The 18,348-nt window shown below is 39.6% G+C and overlaps 1 protein-coding gene and 1 pseudogene across 1 annotated transcript in view; both read left to right on the top strand.

Moving 5' to 3' along the window:
• Positions 1-1,462, top strand: part of LOC101351259 (estrogen sulfotransferase) — a 30,772-nt gene extending 29,310 nt beyond the window's left edge. The window contains exon 6 of the mRNA XM_012557550.2: positions 1,351-1,462. Coding sequence (XP_012413004.2) covers positions 1,351-1,462 — 112 coding nt within the window. The remainder of the gene's footprint in view (positions 1-1,350) is intronic.
• Positions 1,463-1,537: 75 nt separating this feature from the next.
• Positions 1,538-6,251, top strand: LOC101351520 (short-chain dehydrogenase/reductase family 42E member 1-like; annotated as a pseudogene).
• The last annotated feature ends 12,097 nt before the right edge of the window (positions 6,252-18,348 follow it).

The raw sequence follows: 18,348 nt of genomic DNA on the forward strand, positions 1-18,348 counted from the left end.
GGAAGGGAGAAAATGTGACAGAAATGGGGATCATGGGCATTTGGACCATGTTATGGATTGAATTGTGGTCTCCAAAAATATGTGTCAACTTGGCTAGGCCATGATTCCCAGTATTGTGTGATTGTCCACCATTTTGTCATCTGATGTGCTTTTCCTATGTGTTGTAAATCCTGCCTCTATGATGTTAATGAGGTGGGATTAGAGGCAGCTATTTTAATGAGGAAAGAGTCAATCTACAAGATAAGGTTTTACCTTAAGACAATCTCTTTTGAGATATAAAAGAGAGAAGCAAACAGAGAGACAGGGGGACCTCATAGCATCAAGAAAGAAACAGCGAGAGCATAGCATGTCCATTGGACCCAGGGTGTCTGCACTGAGAAGCTCTTATACCAAGGGAAGGTTGGTGACAAGGATCTTCCCCCAGAGCAGACAGAGAAACCCTTCCCCTGGAGCTGGTGCCCTGAATTCAAACTTTTAGCCTCTAGACTGTGAGAGAATAAATTTATCTTTGTTAAAGCCATCCACTTGCAGTATTTCTGTTATAGCAACACTAGATAACTAAGACAGGTCACTTTCTCATGTAATTTATGTTTCTCTTGCCTTCAGGTCCTGTTTGAGACCAATCTTGTATGTACCACTTCAATTTAATGATAAAATAGCGCTGTGCACTTCTGACTTTATGACTCTGTGGGTTAGAGAAAACCCAGTTCATGATGGGTAACTCAGGCCTCATGGTGACTTGGGAGCCTGTAGTCAAGCATTCAGTCTCTACTAAGGCCCAATAAGAAGCCAAAAGGTGTTTTTTAAAAGGAGAGTAGTTACCTGCAGAGGATGGCAGAGCTTTGCTCCAAAATCCTAAGGTTTTTCACTGTGATTCACCACTAGGGGCCTGCCAAACTCTAAACAGCATCTCTATCTGCAGCTGACACTTTTAAGAACCATTGAATCAGCAGAGTCATATGGACCCAAGTAGCAGAGCAGCTTGAACAGCAACCTGAACCTCTTGCAGAACCTTCTCTTGATCTGGGCCCCATTCAAAACTAGCAGCTTTTCGAGTCACTTGATAAACAGGCCAGAGTAGCACACCCATATGAGGAATATGTTGCCTCCAAAATCCAAAGATGCCCACCAAGCATTGTGCCTCCTTTTTAGTTGTGGGAAGGGCCAGATGTAACAAGATATCCTCCACTTTAGAAGGAATATCTCTCTCGACATGCCCCAAACCACTGGACCCCTAGAAATGTCACTGAGGTGGAAGATGCCTAAATTTTTGTGGGATTAATCTCCCACCCTCTAGCATGCAAATGTTTTACCAATAAGTCTAGAGGTATTGATACTCTTCCTTACTAGGTCCAATCAGCATAATGTCATCAATGTAGTGGACCAGTGTAACGTTATGTGGAAAAGAAAGGTGATCAATGTCCCTGAGGAACATAGGGCTGGAGAGTTGATATGCCCTTGAGATAGAACAGTGAAGGTGTATTGATGGCCTTGTTAGCTAAATGCAAACTGCTTCTAATGATCCCTCTAAGTCAGAATGAAGAAAAAGGCATTGACCAGATTACTAGCTGCATACCAGGTACCAGGAAATGTATTAGTTTGCTCAAGATAGGAAACCACATCTGGAACAGCAGCTGCAACTGGAGTCACCACCTGGTTAAATTTACAATGATCCACTGTCATTATCCATGATCTATCTTTTTCTCTTTGCACAGGCTAAATAGGCTAGTTTAATGGGTATGTGGTAGGAATCACCACCCCTGCATCCTTAAAGCCCTTCCTGGTGGCACTAATCCCTGCAATCCCTCCAGGAAGGCAGTATTGCTTTTGGTTTACTATTTCCCTAGGTAAGGGCAATTTTAGTGGCTTCCACTTGAATTTTTGTTACCAAAATAGCCCTTACTCTACACGTCAGGCATCCAATGTGGAAGTTCTGCCATTTTCTGAGTATGTGTATTCAAATTTTGCATTCTGGAACTGGGGAATCACTACAGGTTGGGTTTGGAGACCCACTTGAACACTGTGAGACAGAACTGAGCTAAGACTCCATTAATAACCTGATCCATATGCCTGTACTCTGACTAGCAGGCCACAGTGATGTTTTGAGTCTCCTGGAATTATTGTTAGATGAGAGCCCCAAAAAACCAACTAAAAACAAGTCCATTTCCATCAAGTCAATTCTGACTCATAGCGACCCTATAGGATAGAGTAGAACTGCCCCATAGGGTTTCCAAGGAGCAGCTGGTGGATTCAAACAGCTGACCTTCTGGTTAGAAGCCAAGGTCCAGTAATTCCTGAAAAATCTGATTATTTCCTTTTCCCCAAAGAACTGTCACTCTTGTAAAAGGCAGTAGTTCCCTTTGGGGAATGCTGGGAGAAAGATTAACAGCATACAATTTTGGCAGTGCAGTGGGGATCTTCCTCAAGGAGACCCGACCTTCCCTTCATTCAAGGGGTTGTGGGTCTGTAAAGTGGCTCAAGTCTGGGAATTGATTGAGGGGCTGTGATTCTCTATTCTGGTGATCCAAGTAAGGCTGCCATTCACATGACCTATAATTCTTCCACTTGTATAAATCAAGTAAATATGTAGATTTCCCATCTATTTCACTCTCTGGGACATCATGTCTAAGTAGCCAATGTGATAAGTCCATTCTAGTCAGACTATTCTAATTACTGCTTTGGTTCTACTGTCCATTATGGTAACCATGCCCACCTTGTCTTTGGTGACAAAGTGCTGCCTCTTGTCCCCTACCACCACCGGGTCCAATCAGTCCCACTGAAGTTAGATATCTTAATTCAGTTAGGGTAGATCCCACTTTCAAATCTGACTTACATAAAATATTAATCAAAGCAGTCTTCACGATGCTGGGGCTCCTTCACAAATTTGTTCCTCACTGTTGTGGTAGAAAATGAGCCCTCTAGGTGCTTCATTGATGGGTCTGTGAGTCCAATCTGCTAAATACACTTTAATATGCCAATTTCTCTAAGTCTTTGGATACCTACTTCTACAGGATACCAAGGCAGTTCTGACTTCTCAAACTGATTTAGTGTAGGCCACTGCTTAATCCATGCTTCAGTGAACCGACCAAATAGACTAGCAGATCCTTTTAATCTCTGGAGCTAAAATATTGAATGAAGAATCTGCTTAACCGGCCCATATGAATAAACTCAGACTGATACAACTTTATGTTCCTTGTACCATTATCCCATGCCCTTAATAGCCATTCTTACACATATTCCCTAGGTTTCTGTTTGTGTATATTAGAAAAATCAAGTAGTTCTTTTAGATTGTAGTGTAACTCCTCATGGGTCACCCTTTGTACTTTACCTCTTGGGGCTCCATGGGACTTAAGTCTAGTTATAGGCCTAGAAGCAAAAATGGGTGGTGGGGGTATGTCCTGGGGACATTCAACAATGTCTAGTTAGGCATCTGCCTCAATTGATGCCCCCAGACAATGCCTCAGATGCCACCCCAGACAGTATCTCAGACAAAGGCTCCTCAGACACAGCTGGGTTAATCTCATCAAACGGGGGTTGAAGGGATAATGGTTTTACTGGGGAAGGTGGCTTAGCACACAAAGATGGAGTAATCTCTTCAGATGAGAGTAAGAGGCCTGGTTCTGTTGACAGAAGTGATTCAGCAGAATTTAGGGGCTCTGTGTCCTCAGCTTCCTCATTATCTGCCCATATTTCTCTATCCCATTTCAGGACATATGTCTTCCCAATCAATGTCCTCACTTTACCTTCAGAAACCTTTTGAGGTTGGAAATTCCATTGGCATTGTAATTCAGCCACTCTTACAATAAGACTCTGGGTTTGGTTTTTGACTGTATCAGCTCTGTTTCTACGAGAAATAAGGCTTTCTTTCAGGGTATATGTGGTCATTCTCAGGTCTTTGACACAGCACTGGAGCTGTTACTCTGAAGGCTTGAGCTCATTCCTCTTTCACCACTTTGTCTAGCAAAAGTAGGAACAAATAACCAGCTTCCTTATACTTCTTGTTCTGACAAAATTGTAGAAAAGTATCAAATAGGCAATCATCCAGAGCCTCGTCTCTCACAAATATTTTATCCAACGGTGGCGATATTATGCATATTTCTGTTGCCACCTTACTCCATGGATTAGCGGAGCCCTCTTTACTACTAGAGGCAGAGTCATTAAAGCCTTCATCTAGACTTGAGAACTAATTCAGAAAACTCATCCTTACAATTTTGTTCCTCTGGAACCACTCTCGGTACTAAATATCTTAGGGTTGGTTGTATAGAGCATCAAAACCAGTGAAGTATATATAGAAATATACAGAGGGATATTTATTTCAAGGAAATGGTTCATGTAGTTTTGGAGGCTTGCAAGTCCCAAACCTGTCAGTCAGGAGTCAGGCTGGAGGCTTCTCCTGACTCGCATAGTACCAGGGGCTGACAAATCCAAAATCTGCAGGTCATGTGGAAGGCTGCTGGCTCATGGAGTTGTGGGATCTGACAAATCCCAAAACCTGCAGGTCAGATGGCAGGCTAGTGGCTCAAGTCCCAAGAACCAGAGGTCAGAGGTTGACGAGTCAGATGCAAGATCCAGAGATAGAGAGCTTTGCCAGGACATTCATATGTATTGGATGCAGGCCACACCCCTAAGGTAACATCCCTTTCAACTGATTGGCTGCCTACTTCAGATCATAAAATGGAAGATGATTACATAATATCTGCCAAACCACTGAGAATCATGGCCTAGCCAAGTTGGCTCTTAACTATCACAGTATCAATGTCAACATCCCAGATGTGTCATAGTACTATTTTTTTGTATAATGCTATCAGTGGGGGAAACACAGGATCTCTCAGTATTATTTCTTACAACTTCATGTTGTTGTAAAATTATCTGAAAATAAAGTATTCAATTAAAAAATCCACTTTTTGGTGTGAGGCTTGGGCCTCCCTGTCTGTCCTGGCAGGAGCATCATGGCCTGATGTGGGGGCATCACTGCCATTCGCCAAGGGGGTCTCGGTCTCGTGGAGGGCAGCTGAGGGTGACCCCACCTAACGAACCCAGTGGCAGGTCCAGTTATATCTTTCGACTGTCATAAATGGCATACAAAAATCTCCAAAGGAAACTGTCCTCATTACAAGAGGAGGTTGCTATGTTGGTTTCCACCTAGGCTGTGCTCTGAAGCAGCAGAGAGTCCGTGTGATTCTGTTTGACATTAGCAGCCCCATTCAGACCATTCAGGAAGGAATCAAGTTTGTACATGGAGATATCCACCACCTCTCTGATGTCGAGAAAGCCTTGCAGGGTGTGGATGTCACCTGTGTATTTCACAATGATGCTTATGGTATGTCGAGGCCAGAGCAATTGAATCAGAAGCTGAAAGAAGACATCAATTTCGGGGGCACAGACAACATCCTGAAGGCCTGCAGGGATGCTGAGGGGTGCTGAGGTTAGTTTACACAAGCACATTCAATGTCGCATTTGGAGGGCAAGCTATCAGAAATGGAGACAAATCTCTGCCTTGCATACCTCTTCACCTCCATCCTGATCACTACTCTTAAACCAAGTCGATCGCAGAGAAGGTGTTGGAGGCAAATGGTACAGCCCTAGAAGGGAGTGGTGGCATCCTGAGAACCAGTATCCTGAGACCAGCTGGCATCTATGGGCCCGGAAGACAAAGTCACTTTCCCAGGATCATGAGGTACATTGAGAGGGACCTGTTCAAGTTTGTGTATGGGGACCCCGGAAGCCTAGTTGAATTTGTTCATGTGGATAACTTTGTGCAAGCTCACATTCTGCCCTCAGAGGTCCTGAAAGCTGACAGGGGCCATGTCGCCTCAGGCAGCCCTACTTCATCTCAGATGGCAGACTTGAGAACAACTCCAAGTTCTTCTGACCTTCGGTTGAGGGCCTGGGCCACACATTCCTATCTACCCACCTGGTATTTACCCTCATCTATTGCCTGGCTTTCCTAACAGAGATGGTTCACTTCATTTTTGTTGGCTGTACAACTTCCAGCCCTTCCTCACCTGCACTGAAGTTTACAAAACTGATGTCACACATTATGTTAGCCTAGAGATGGCCAGGAGAGAGCTGGATTATGAGGCTCAGCCTTTTGGCCTCCAGGAAGTAGTAGAATGGTTTACAGCCCATGTCCCAGATGAAGTCCCAAGAGTTGTGACACAGGGTGTCTTGTTTGGGATGAGCTGGGGATCTTCCTTCTGGTCATAGCAGCTCTCACATGGCTGCCTTCATCTGTGATTCTGTCAGTGTAAAGGAGGAGCTCAAAACAAGGAGGTGATCACACTTGCAGACATGGTTCTCAAGAAACAGGGTTTTAAGTATATATGGTGATATTTATATATAGTAGATACAGTGATAGTGATATATATAGTGATATCTGGTGCCAAATTTTGAATCTTCAAATTGCTCCTTTAGAATGGATTCTTGGATTAAATTTTCATTTCTTACCTCCTTACACTAATCTCTGATGGGAGAAAAACAAAGCTAAAGGCAAGTCTGAAATGTAGTTTCTTATGTCCTTCTATGTTAAAGGGTACCATAGAAGCCATAGAGCTAGGCTTAGGGTGGAAATGTCTTACTTGAATTTATCAGAAGCCAAAAATGTACTTATTTCCATTCCAGACACTATGCACATACTGAAAATGCAATAAAAATCCAACTGATACAGGATCGTATGGCACAACACCAATAGGCTTGAAAATGTGTGGAACAAACTAAATTGGACCAGAATCCTAACTGATTCACCCTCTGAGAAGGTGATGGCTTTTGCAGAGGAGGCATTAGCTGTTTAAAGCATGTTTTATGTATAGCTTTTGCACTTTATGATGTAAGGGCCATTGTGTCTGATCAGATGGTGCTTCTTGATGTCTAAACAAGTAGACCTAAACCCTACCTTATTGAATTCTTGTGAGGATTAAATTAGACAAAGCATGCAAAGTGCCACTCAACACATATAAGCCATTGTTTTTATTGTTATTACACATTCAGAGTATTCTCATTAATGGCTGCTGGAATGCCCTTAATGTCATGCCTGCAGAGCCTGCAATAAATGTGCTTGAATGTACTCAGTGGTGGCAAAGTTTTGGCCTCTGAGGATAGATTGAAATTTAGGAAACATCTGATGAATAAGGGAGGTGGTCAGGCTGAATGATGCCAATGCCATTTTTCATCAAAAAAGTGAAGCTTAACTCTAAACTAATAGACTGGTTTTCTCACTAGCAAGAATTTGGCTTTCTGAAGGCAACTCCCAAAGGGGAATGTTGTGAACAATGGCGGCTTTGTCTAGCTACCCATAGAGACGGCTGTGGAAGATGAGCAAGTCACACTGTTGCATAGGAACCAAAGTGGGAGGAGACAGAGAATCTACACATTCCATGATTTCAGCCACAGAAATGACAGCATTGGAACATGATAAGGAGGATAGATTGCTGTTGAAAGTCATATTAGAATTATTCTAAGAGTAGTTGTAGAAATGGATGCTAGGTGAACAGTCCCTGTTAAATACTGCCCGGATGTTTTGGAAAGAGAACTGAACATGACGTTAGAAGACTTGCCTTAACCATGAATATTTTATGTGGCCTTAACCAAGTAACAGAAGCCTCTCTATACACTTACAGACTTACAAATAGGGAAGTTATGGGAAGACGATGGCATAAGCAGGAGCAAGTTTTCACTTTTCCTCAACAATTGAAAAGTATTAACCCGTGGTTTCATGGCTTCTATTGTTACTGTCTGTTGCCTGCTTGATTGTTATTATTTTGGTGTTAATCGATTGTCTTTCTATGTCAGCTTTTAAGATTTTATCTTTGTTCTTGGCATTGTAGAGTTTCACTATGAAGCCACTAAAATCTCTATTAGAGTCAATGTGAAAGACGGAATATGTCCATTTTTTGGCGCTCTTCAGCTTTAAGTAAAACCTTAAGTGCATGTGTATGAGAATGGTGATAGTTAACTATTCTGATATTTTTATCTACTGATAGATTGCTGCAATGAATACTTCTAACGTGTCTTTTCAGCATGACATATCTGGGACACATCTTTCACCAGCAGTACTTAAGAGTATGCAATCCTATCAGTAGCAGGTTTTTCTTTTATGAAAGCCGTATGTAGATGAGGTACAAACATTGAGTTTTTGTATTCTTAAACCTTATGCCTTCCAGCTCAGGGTCACACAATAATGACTACCTACTTTAAAGATAGAGTATAGGTAGACTATGTCTGCTCTGCTCTGCTCTGGTGCAGGCTTCTCTGAGGCAAGCAGCGGTTCTCCATGTTATTTTTGGAAAATCAAAAATTTAAGGAGAGGGATGATTTTTCTGCTCTCAGGTACTTGTGGCTGATCTTTCACATATTAAGCACACACTTTATTAATGTTTTTAAAAATGTGCATGTAGGGAAGTAAGAATTTTCATTATAGGAGAATCAAAAAAATGATACTACAAATAGTATTTGTTATAAAAAGTGGATATCGTATTAATAGGATTGAAAACTAGCAAAGTCATAAGTCCAGTGATGAAGCTGTGTTTTCTTATAGCCTAATTAGGAAGTTTGGATTCAATCTTTTTCCATTTTAGCTGGCTTCATGCATATGATTCTGTTTAGCTTATCACAAACATAGTTGTGAATCCTGAGCTCATCTCATACCTGACATAATTGTGTTTGTGGACTTCGTTCTCTAGTTACTTACTCTAGGCTTCAAGGGATAATTTCTGTTGTATCACTGTGCTGGAACATTTCCTGATTTTATATCCTGTGTCTGAAGAAAGATTGGGTATGATAGCTTGACCTTTCAGTTATTGTTTGTAGAATAGCAGATAGAGAAAAATAACACCTTTTAATATTCTAGCTGTCTTTTAATAATGACCCTACATAATTGAAGTACATATAAAATAGGGAGGCAATGGTTTATCTAACAATCTCTTATGAAGAAAGAGGTTCCATGTAAGCTGATTAAAGAAATTGAATTCCCAGGAGGAAAATACATGCACCCAGCTGTTTAAAAAAAAAAAAAAAAGAGAAAAGCAGCATTTCCACTCTTTGGAATTGAAATAGTCTTTTAGCTGAGGGAGTAAATATTTTCCTTCTTTTCTGGGTTCATTTCCTTCTTTTAAGGTTTGTTACTTATTTGTTATTCTCCACTATCTACATTTCTTCCATCTATTAGACAAAAGCATATCAAATAACTACCCAAGGCATTATCCAAAGTAAAATCAAATGTCCTAACTATTTCCAAAGTACTGTTTTTGCATCAGTTCCTGAAAACTGGGAGTGTCATATTTTAAGCATGAAATTTTAAAAATAATGCAGACTTTCTCTGCTGGTAGCTTAGAATATAATTGTCTGCTTGCCTTAATAATACAATTTACAGCCATCTTAGAATATATATATATATATATATATATATATATATATATGAGGAGACCTGGTGGTGTAGTGGTTAAGTTCTCAGCTGCTAACCTAAAAGTTGATGGTTCAAACCCATCAGCCACTCTGCTGAAAAACATGTGGCTTTCTACTTCCATAAAGATTACAGCCTTGGGAACCCTATGGGGCAGTTTTACTCTGTCCTTTAGAGTCCCTATTAATCAGAATTGACTCCATGGCAATGAGTTTGTTGTTTTGGTATATATGAAATGAAAAAGCTATCCTTCTACTTTTTGACAATAAGAAAACTTCACAGCCAATTAGTAAGCAAATTAATATGTTTTACTGTACTTTGATTTAATAAACTATAGAATTTATTTAATGATTAAATGAAAATCTACATTTAAAAATATGAAAATGGGACTTCCGTGCAACATGGCGCTATAGATAGAAGCATCACGCTGTCCCTCCACAGCAAAGATCTGAAAAACTAAGTCAGAGACACACGTAAGTCCTGAAACCCTAAACATCAAATGAAGAGATAAAGAACTCAGTCAAGCACCAAATGGAATAAGAAACTGACAGAGAACAGACAGTGAGGAGAGATACATACAGAGGTCTCCTATCAGTTAATGCAGCACAGATCCACTGTCTTGGACTCCTGTCAGAGATGGATGAACAGGGGGTACAAGAAAGCAGCTTCACGGAGCTTCCAGCAGGAGACAGAACAACCGGTAACCAGTGATATACGCTTTCCCTCAGCCCACCCTTTTTCATCCCTACTCAGCTTCTTCTACTTCCTGTGGCCAGAGTCTCTTGGCCAGGAAGCACAGGTTTCACCGCGGTGCTGTTTGGATTCTACCTGCCTGCACTGGCCAGTTCCCTGAGTGCCATTTGTTGGCTGCTGGTGTTGCTTTTTTCTGCTTCTTTAGATTTCTTCCATACCTCTCACCACCTCCTCCTTTTGCTCAAATACTTGGCTACGTGTGTCATCTTTGCTTCTTCCGGAAAGGCTGCAAAACACCGCTCGACTGTGAAACTGCTACCCAGCCTGTGCCACCATGCTGATGGGACCCCTGGGGCTTTGTTTGTTTGTTTGTTTACTCTGATTTGTTCTGTTTTGATTTGTTTGTTTTGTTGCTTTCTTTTTCTTTTCTCAGCGTGGGAGCCACTTCTAGCCAGACAGAACTGTGCAGCTTGGTAGCTACTCCCTTACTCTGAGCAGTGCAATCCCTGGGGGCATTTCTTTTTTCTTTTTGTTTGTTTCTTTGTTTTGTTTTCTTCTCTCTCTTTCCCCCTTTCGGTCTTTCTTCATTTCTCAGTTTTTTGGCTCTCTATACTTAACTTCTCTTCCTATCTCCTGAATACGTGGCACTGTGTGACACCACTATCCCTTTTAGCCAGGCTGTACTGTACTTCATGGCCTGGAAGCAACTTCCCCAGTACTTGCAGCAACACTGGTGGGATCCTTGAGGGACTTTTCTTTCTTTTTTTTTCTAATTTTTATTTATTCATTTTTTTCTTTTACTGTTTTTCTTTTTTTTTCCTTTTTGCTTTTCTCCATTTCTCAGTCTCTCATCTCTCCACTCCAATGGCAAGCTCCCTTAGCACTCTTTTTTGTTTGTTTGTATGTTTTTGGCTCCTGTTTCTGCTCTCTCTCCTCTTTCCCATACCCATCTAAGCTCCACACATCATAGTCTACTCCCTCCTTACTGCCTACCTGCACCGTGCACTGAACATTACACCGACAAGCAACACAGGCATGGCCTACTGGAACCTGCCCAGCACTGATTCCAGGCCAAACTTGTTGGCCCTACTATGGGCCACAAACAACCCTTCACAGCAACTCCCCTTCAACTGGACCTGCCCTGCTGTATCATACCTGAGAGACTGACCTGTACATTGGACAAGGAGGTGAAAAGTATCATGCATACAGGCGAGAAAACAGCAAAGAGTGCACAGCCTGCCTGCTCAGACATAACCAAATAAAACAAAAAAGCAGGACAAAAAAAAAACAAAAAACAAATCTACAATCAATAAATGAGGAAAATAACTACTGAATGTCCAGAAGATAGCAGACAATATCAAAACATATAAAAAACAGGACAGGATGATTCCAGTAGACTTCCAAAATAAAATACCAGATGAGTTTCCAGTATTATTTTCCTGAATTCTTCTATTTTTTTGTCTGCCTTTTCCATGAATTTGTCTACCTTTTCCATGAATTTGTCATTTCCAGATAAACAGAAATTAAGGGACTATGCAAAAACTAAACCAAACTTACAAGAATTATTAAAGGGAGTCTTTCAATCTGAGAACACACAACATCAGAACACAGGCTGAATATAGGACACAGGATCATACCAGCCTACTAACCTAGGAAATGAACTCTCAAGGACTATGAGAAACCAAAAGAATTACAACAGGGAATCAGAGAGGTTAATCTGCAAATTACAACATCAGAACAACAAAAGGGAATAAACCGTGTAGGTATAGAACCTTCTAATGGAGAGGAAGGCAAGGCAAAACCAAGTAATAATAGACTCGTTCAAGCCTAGGAAGATAAGGGTAAATTTCAAAGTAACCACAAAGAAAGTTAACAAACCTACTTATCAAAATAAAGAAGAAAAACAAAGTGTCAGTAAAAACAAAACCCACAAAAACAAAAGAAATGAAAAAAAAAATCCACAAACAAAAGGAATTCAGCAAAGGAAAGTAATAGGAACAAAGAAAAATCAGCATCACAAAAAAAAAGCACTACAAAATGACAGCAATATACTCACACCTATCAATAATTACACTGAATATAAATGGCCTAAATGTGCCCATAAAGAGACAGAGAGTGACAGAATGGATTAAAAAAATAGGATCCATCAATATGCTATCTACAAGAGACACACCTTAGAAACAATGACATAAATTTATTAAAAATCCAACAATGGAAAAAAATTATCAAGCAAACTGCTATGAAAAAAGAGTAGGAGTGGCAATACTAATCTCAGATAAAACAGGCTTTAAAACAAAATCCACCATAAAAGGCAAAGAAGGACACTATGTAATGACTAAGGGGACAATCCATCATGAAGACATAACAATAATAAACATCTACACACCTAATGACAGGGCTCAAAAATATATAAAACAAACTCTAACAGCACTGAAAAGAGAAACTGACAGTTCCACAATAATTGTAGGAGCCTTCAACACACCACTCTTGGTAAAGGACAGAATATCTGAAAAGAAACTCAGCAAAGATCCAGAAGACCTAAAGGGCACATTCAGCCAACTTGACCTCAGAGACATATATAGAACACTCCACCCAACAGTTGCAAAGTACACGTTCTCTTCCAATGCACATGGAATGTTCTCCAGAATAGACCACATCTTAGGCCACAGAGCAGTCCTCAACAAGATCCAAAATGTTGAGATAATTCAAAGTATCTTCTCTGACCACAATGCCATCGAAGTAGAAATTAACAAGAGGAAGAGCAAGGAAGAAGAATAAATTACATGGAAACTGAATAACACCCTGGTTACGCATCACTGGGTAATAGAAGAAATAAGAGATGGAATCAAAAAATTCCTAGAATCAAATGAGAATGAAAACACATAATACCGAAACCTTTGGGACACAGTGAAGGCAGTCGTCAGAGGACAATGTATGGCAATAGATGCACACATCAAAAAAGAAGAAAGGGACAAAATCAAAACATTAACTACACAACTCAAAGAAATAGAAAGAAACAGCAAAAAAGCCCACAGCCATCGGAAGAAAGGAAATAATAAAGATCAGAGCAGAAATAAATGAAATAGAGAACAGAAAAACAATAGAAAGAATCAACAAATCCAAAAGTTTGTTCTTTGAAAGAATCAACAAAATTGACAAAACACTGGCCAGACTGACAAAAGAAAAACAGGAGAGGATGCAAATAACCCAAATAAGAAATGAAATGGGGGAAATTACAACAGATCCAACTGAAATAAAAATGATCATAACAGAATATTATGAAAAGCTATACTCCAACAAATCTGAAAACCTAGAGTAAATGGATAAATTTCTAGAAACACACTACCTACCCAAACTACAGCAAACTGATGTTGAAAATCTGAGCAGACCCATAACAAGAGAAGAGATTGAAAAGGTAATAAAAAAAAATTCCCAACAAAAAAAAACCCTGGCCCAGACGGCTTCACTAGAGAATTCTACCAAACATTCAGACAAGAGCTTATACCAGTACTGCTCAAACTATTTCAGAACACAGAAAAAGAAGTGACACTTCTGAATTCATTCTATAAGGCCAGCACAACCCTGATACCAAAACCAGGCAAAGATGCCACAAAAAAAGAAAATTACGGACGAATATCTCTCATGAATATAGATGCAAAAATTCTCAACAAAATTCTAGCCAGTAAAATTCAGCATCATATCAAAAAAATAATACACCACGACCAAGCAGGATTTATACCAGGTATGTGAGGATTGTCCAACATTAGAAAATCAATCAACGTAATCCACCACACAAATAAAAGAATCACATGATCATCTCAATTGATGCAGAAAAGGCATTCAACAAAGTCCAACACCCATTCCTGATAAAAACTCGCAATAAAATAGGCATAGAAGGGAAATTTCTCAACACAATAAAGGGCATTGTATAAACCATTGTAAACCGATGGCCAACATCATTCTTAATGGAGAGAGGATGAAAACATTCCCCTTGACAACAGGAACAAGACAAGGAAGTCCTTTATCCCCACTTCTATTTAACATTGTACTGGAAGTCCTAGATAGAGCAACAAGCCAAGAAAAAGAAATAAAGGGCATCCAAAGTGGTAATGAAGAAGTTAAGCTGTCTCTGTGTGCTGATGATATGATGCTATACATAAAAAACCCAAAAGACTCCATGAGAAATCTACTGAAACTAATAGAAAGATTCAGCAGAGTAGCAGGATACAAGATAAACATACAAAAATCAGTTGGATTCCTATACACCAATAAAGAGAAAGACAAAAAGGAAATCAGGAAAACAATAACATTTATAAAAGCCCCTAAAAAAAAAAAAAAATACTTAGGAGTAAATCCAACCAGGGATGTACAAGACCTATTCAAAGAAAACTACAAAACACTACTGCAAGAAATCCAAAGGGATCTACATAAATGGAAAAACATAACATGCTCATGGATAGGTAGACTCATTGTGAAAATGACAATTCTACCCAAAGCAATTTACAAATAGAATGCAATCTCAATGCAAATATCAACAACATTCTTTAAAGAGATGGAAAAACTAATCATTTACTTTATATGTAAAGGGAAGACGCTCTGGATAAGTAAAGTACTATTGAAGAAGAAGAATAAAGTAGGAGGACTCACACTACCTGACCTCAGAACCTACTATACAGCTACGGTAGTCAAAACAGCCTGGTACTGGTACAATGACAGATACATTGACCAATGGAACAGAATTGAGAATGCAGACGTAAAACCATCCACCTATGGTCACCTGATATACGACCAGGGCCCAAAGTGCAACAAATGGGGAATAGACTCTCTTTTTAACAAATAGTGTTGGCAAAACTGGATGTTCATCTGCAAAAAAATGAAACAGGACCTATATCTCACACCATATACAAAAACTAATTCAAAATGGATCAAAGATCTAAATATAAAGCCAAAAACTGTAAAGTTCATAGAAGAAGAAATAGCATCAGCGCTAGAGGCCCTAATGCACGGCATTAGCAGGATACAAACCATAACCAACAACACACAAACTCCAGAAGATAAGCTAGATAACTGGTATCTTCTAAAAATTAAATACTTATGCTCTTCAAAAAATTTCACCAAAAGAGTAAAAAGAGAACCTATAGAGAGGAAAAAATTTTTGGACATTACAAGTCAGACAAAGGTCTTATCTCTAAAATCTACAAGAAAATCCAACACCTCTACAACAAAAAGACAAATAAGACAATTAAAAAGTGGGCAAAGGAAACGAACAGACACTTCACCAAAGTAGACATTCAAGCGGCTAACAGACACATGAGGAAATTCTCCTGATCACTAACCATTAGAGAAACGCAGATTAAAACCCCGGCATTACCGGCACGAATCAAAAAAACTGGAAATAACAAATGTGGGAGGGGCCGTGGGGAGATAGGAACTCTCATGCACTGCTGATGGGAATGCAAAATGATACAACCATTTTGGAAAATGATATGACGCTTCCTTAGAAAGATAGAAATAAAAAAGCCATACAATCCAGCAATCCCACTCCTGCGAATATATCCTAGAGAAATAAGAGCCATGACACGAATAGACATATGCACACCCATGTTTATTACAGCATTGCTTGCAATAGCAAAAACATGGAAGCAACCTAGATGCCCCTCAACAGAAAAATGGATAAACAAACTATGGTACATACACACAATGGAGTATTATACAAAGATAAAGAACAATGACGAATCTGTGAAGCATTTCATAACATGGATGAAACTGGAGGACATTATGCTGAGTTAAATAAGTCAATCACAAAAGGACAAATATTGCATGAGACCTCTATTGTAAAAACTCATGAAAAAGTTTACACACAAAAAGAAACAATTTTTGTTGGTTACTAGGGATTGGAGGGGTGGGGAGGGAACTAAATAGACAATAGATAAGTGGTAACTTTGGTGAAAGGTAAAACAGTAGGAAATACTGGTGAAACCAGCACAACTTGCCCAAATCAAGGTCACGGAAGCTTCATAGACACATTCAAACTTCCTGAGGGACTGAATTGCTGGGCTGAGTGCTGTGGAGACCCTGGTCTCAGGAAACATCTAGCTCAATTGGCATAACACAATTTATAAAGACAATGTTCTACATTCTATCTTGGTGAGTAGCATCTGGGGTCTCAAAAGCCTGCGAGCAGCCATCTAAGATACTCCACTGGTCTCATGCCTTCAGGAGCAAGGGAGAATGAAGAAAACAAGATACAAGGAAAAGATTAGTCCAAAGGACTAATGGACCACAACTACCACGGCCTCTACCAAACTGAGTCCAGTACAGCTAGATGGTGCCCAGCTACCACCACTGACTGCTCTGACCAGGATCATAAAAGAGGACAGAGCCGGAGAAAAATGCAGAACAAAATTCTAACTCGCAAAAAAAGACTAGACTTACTGGCCTGACAAGGACTGGAGAAACACCGAGAATATGGCCCCTGGACACCCTTTTAGCTCAGAAATGAAGTCACTTCCAAGGTTCACCCTTCAGCCAAAGATTAGACAGCGCCATAAACAAAATGAGACTAATGGGGCACAGCAGTCCAGGGACAAGGACTAGAAGGCAGGAGGGAACAGGAAAGCTGATAACAGGGAACCCAAGCTTAAGAAGGGACAGTGTTGCCATGCCATGGCGTTGTTAACCATTGTCATAAAACAATATGTGTAGTAACTATTTAATGAGAAACTATTTTTCTGTAAACCTTCATCTAAAGTACAATAAAAAAAAATGTGAAAATGCCAGCATATTGTTTACTTTGCCTTAATAATCTTCAAGTCAGACTAAATGATAACTATTTTGGTTTTTTTCTGTGTTATGATAGATATGCATAATAGTGATTTAATAACAAAAGAATTAGTATTAAATGCCATATGCTAAGTTTTCGAACTTCTTTTATTCCATATTTAGAGAATATATTATTTGGACTTTCCTTAGGTTCTGAAGTATCCCTTACTTGTCAACATTTTATACATATATATATATATATATGTATATATATATATATATATAGTAGTAACTATGTTTAAATAATTAGGAGTGATTTGAAGAAATGGAAAATACATCACCAAAGTTTAAATTATTTTTCCAAAATTTGAATTTAGAATTTATGAAGTTGGGCCTATAATACAAATAACTGACACTTGCTTTTTCAATAAAAGTCATTGAAACAAACAGTGGCCATCTCAAATTTTCTATCACTCTTCTCTATGGCCTGGTATCTTCCTTTACTCAGCTGAAGATTTTAAATTGTATTTTGAATACATCAAGTTATTATTTTTGGTTTAAGTTTGTTAGCATTTAGATTTTTGTTGTGTTTGTTTCAAGTGTACAACTGCAGTGAAGGCTCAAAGTTATTTCAAATTTATAGAAAATACAACCAATGTGCAACCATGGTGTCTTAGGCTGGGTTCTCTAGAGAAGCAAAACTAGTAAAGTGTAATATACATATATATGGAGAGAGATTTATATCAAGGAAACGGCTCACGTGGTTTTTAGAGGCTGTAACTTCCCAAGTCCATGGGGCAGGAAAGAGTCTTCTGCTGATTCACGTAGCTGCAGGGGCTGGCGAAGCCCAAATCGACAGGCCAGAGAGCAGGGCTGTTGCAGGCTGTGAAGACTGACAAATCTCAAGATCAGCAGGCAAGACCACAGGTAAGCTGCTAGCTCAAGTCACAAGAACTGGAGGTCAGACGCACAGGAGCCAGCTGCAAGATCTAGAAAACAAAATCCCCAGAAAGGCAAGCAGGAAGAGCTAGGTGGTGAAAGGTGGAGAGATAAAGGCTGAGGGGGTGGTGAGCTGTCACAGGTCCCACCCCAGTTGGTACCACTCACAGCAGATCCCATGAGGGCGTGATCACGTATCAAATCTCAACAGGGAAATGATTGCAACGTTATACCACTGCCAAAACACTGAGAAACATGGCCCAGCCAAGCTGACACGCAGTCTTCACCATCATACATGGACTAAACATAAATCGTATTCAATATTTTCTTTTGCCGTAGCTATAAGCAGCATAACCCAATAAGGAAAACAATTCCATCAACCACAGTAACCACACACTCCAGATTATCCGCAACAGTTCAGTTTTATTTATTTAATTTTTCCTTTTTTTAATTCAGTTTTTTTGTTGTTGTTGTAATTAAATGCAGTTTACATTTCAAGTTAGTCTCCCATATAGAAATTTTTTTTTACATACATTGTTATGAGACCCCAACTGCTC

Source organism: Trichechus manatus, unplaced genomic scaffold, assembly GCF_000243295.1.
Source record: "Trichechus manatus latirostris isolate Lorelei unplaced genomic scaffold, TriManLat1.0 scaffold00108, whole genome shotgun sequence".
Taxonomy (NCBI): domain Eukaryota; kingdom Metazoa; phylum Chordata; class Mammalia; order Sirenia; family Trichechidae; genus Trichechus; species Trichechus manatus.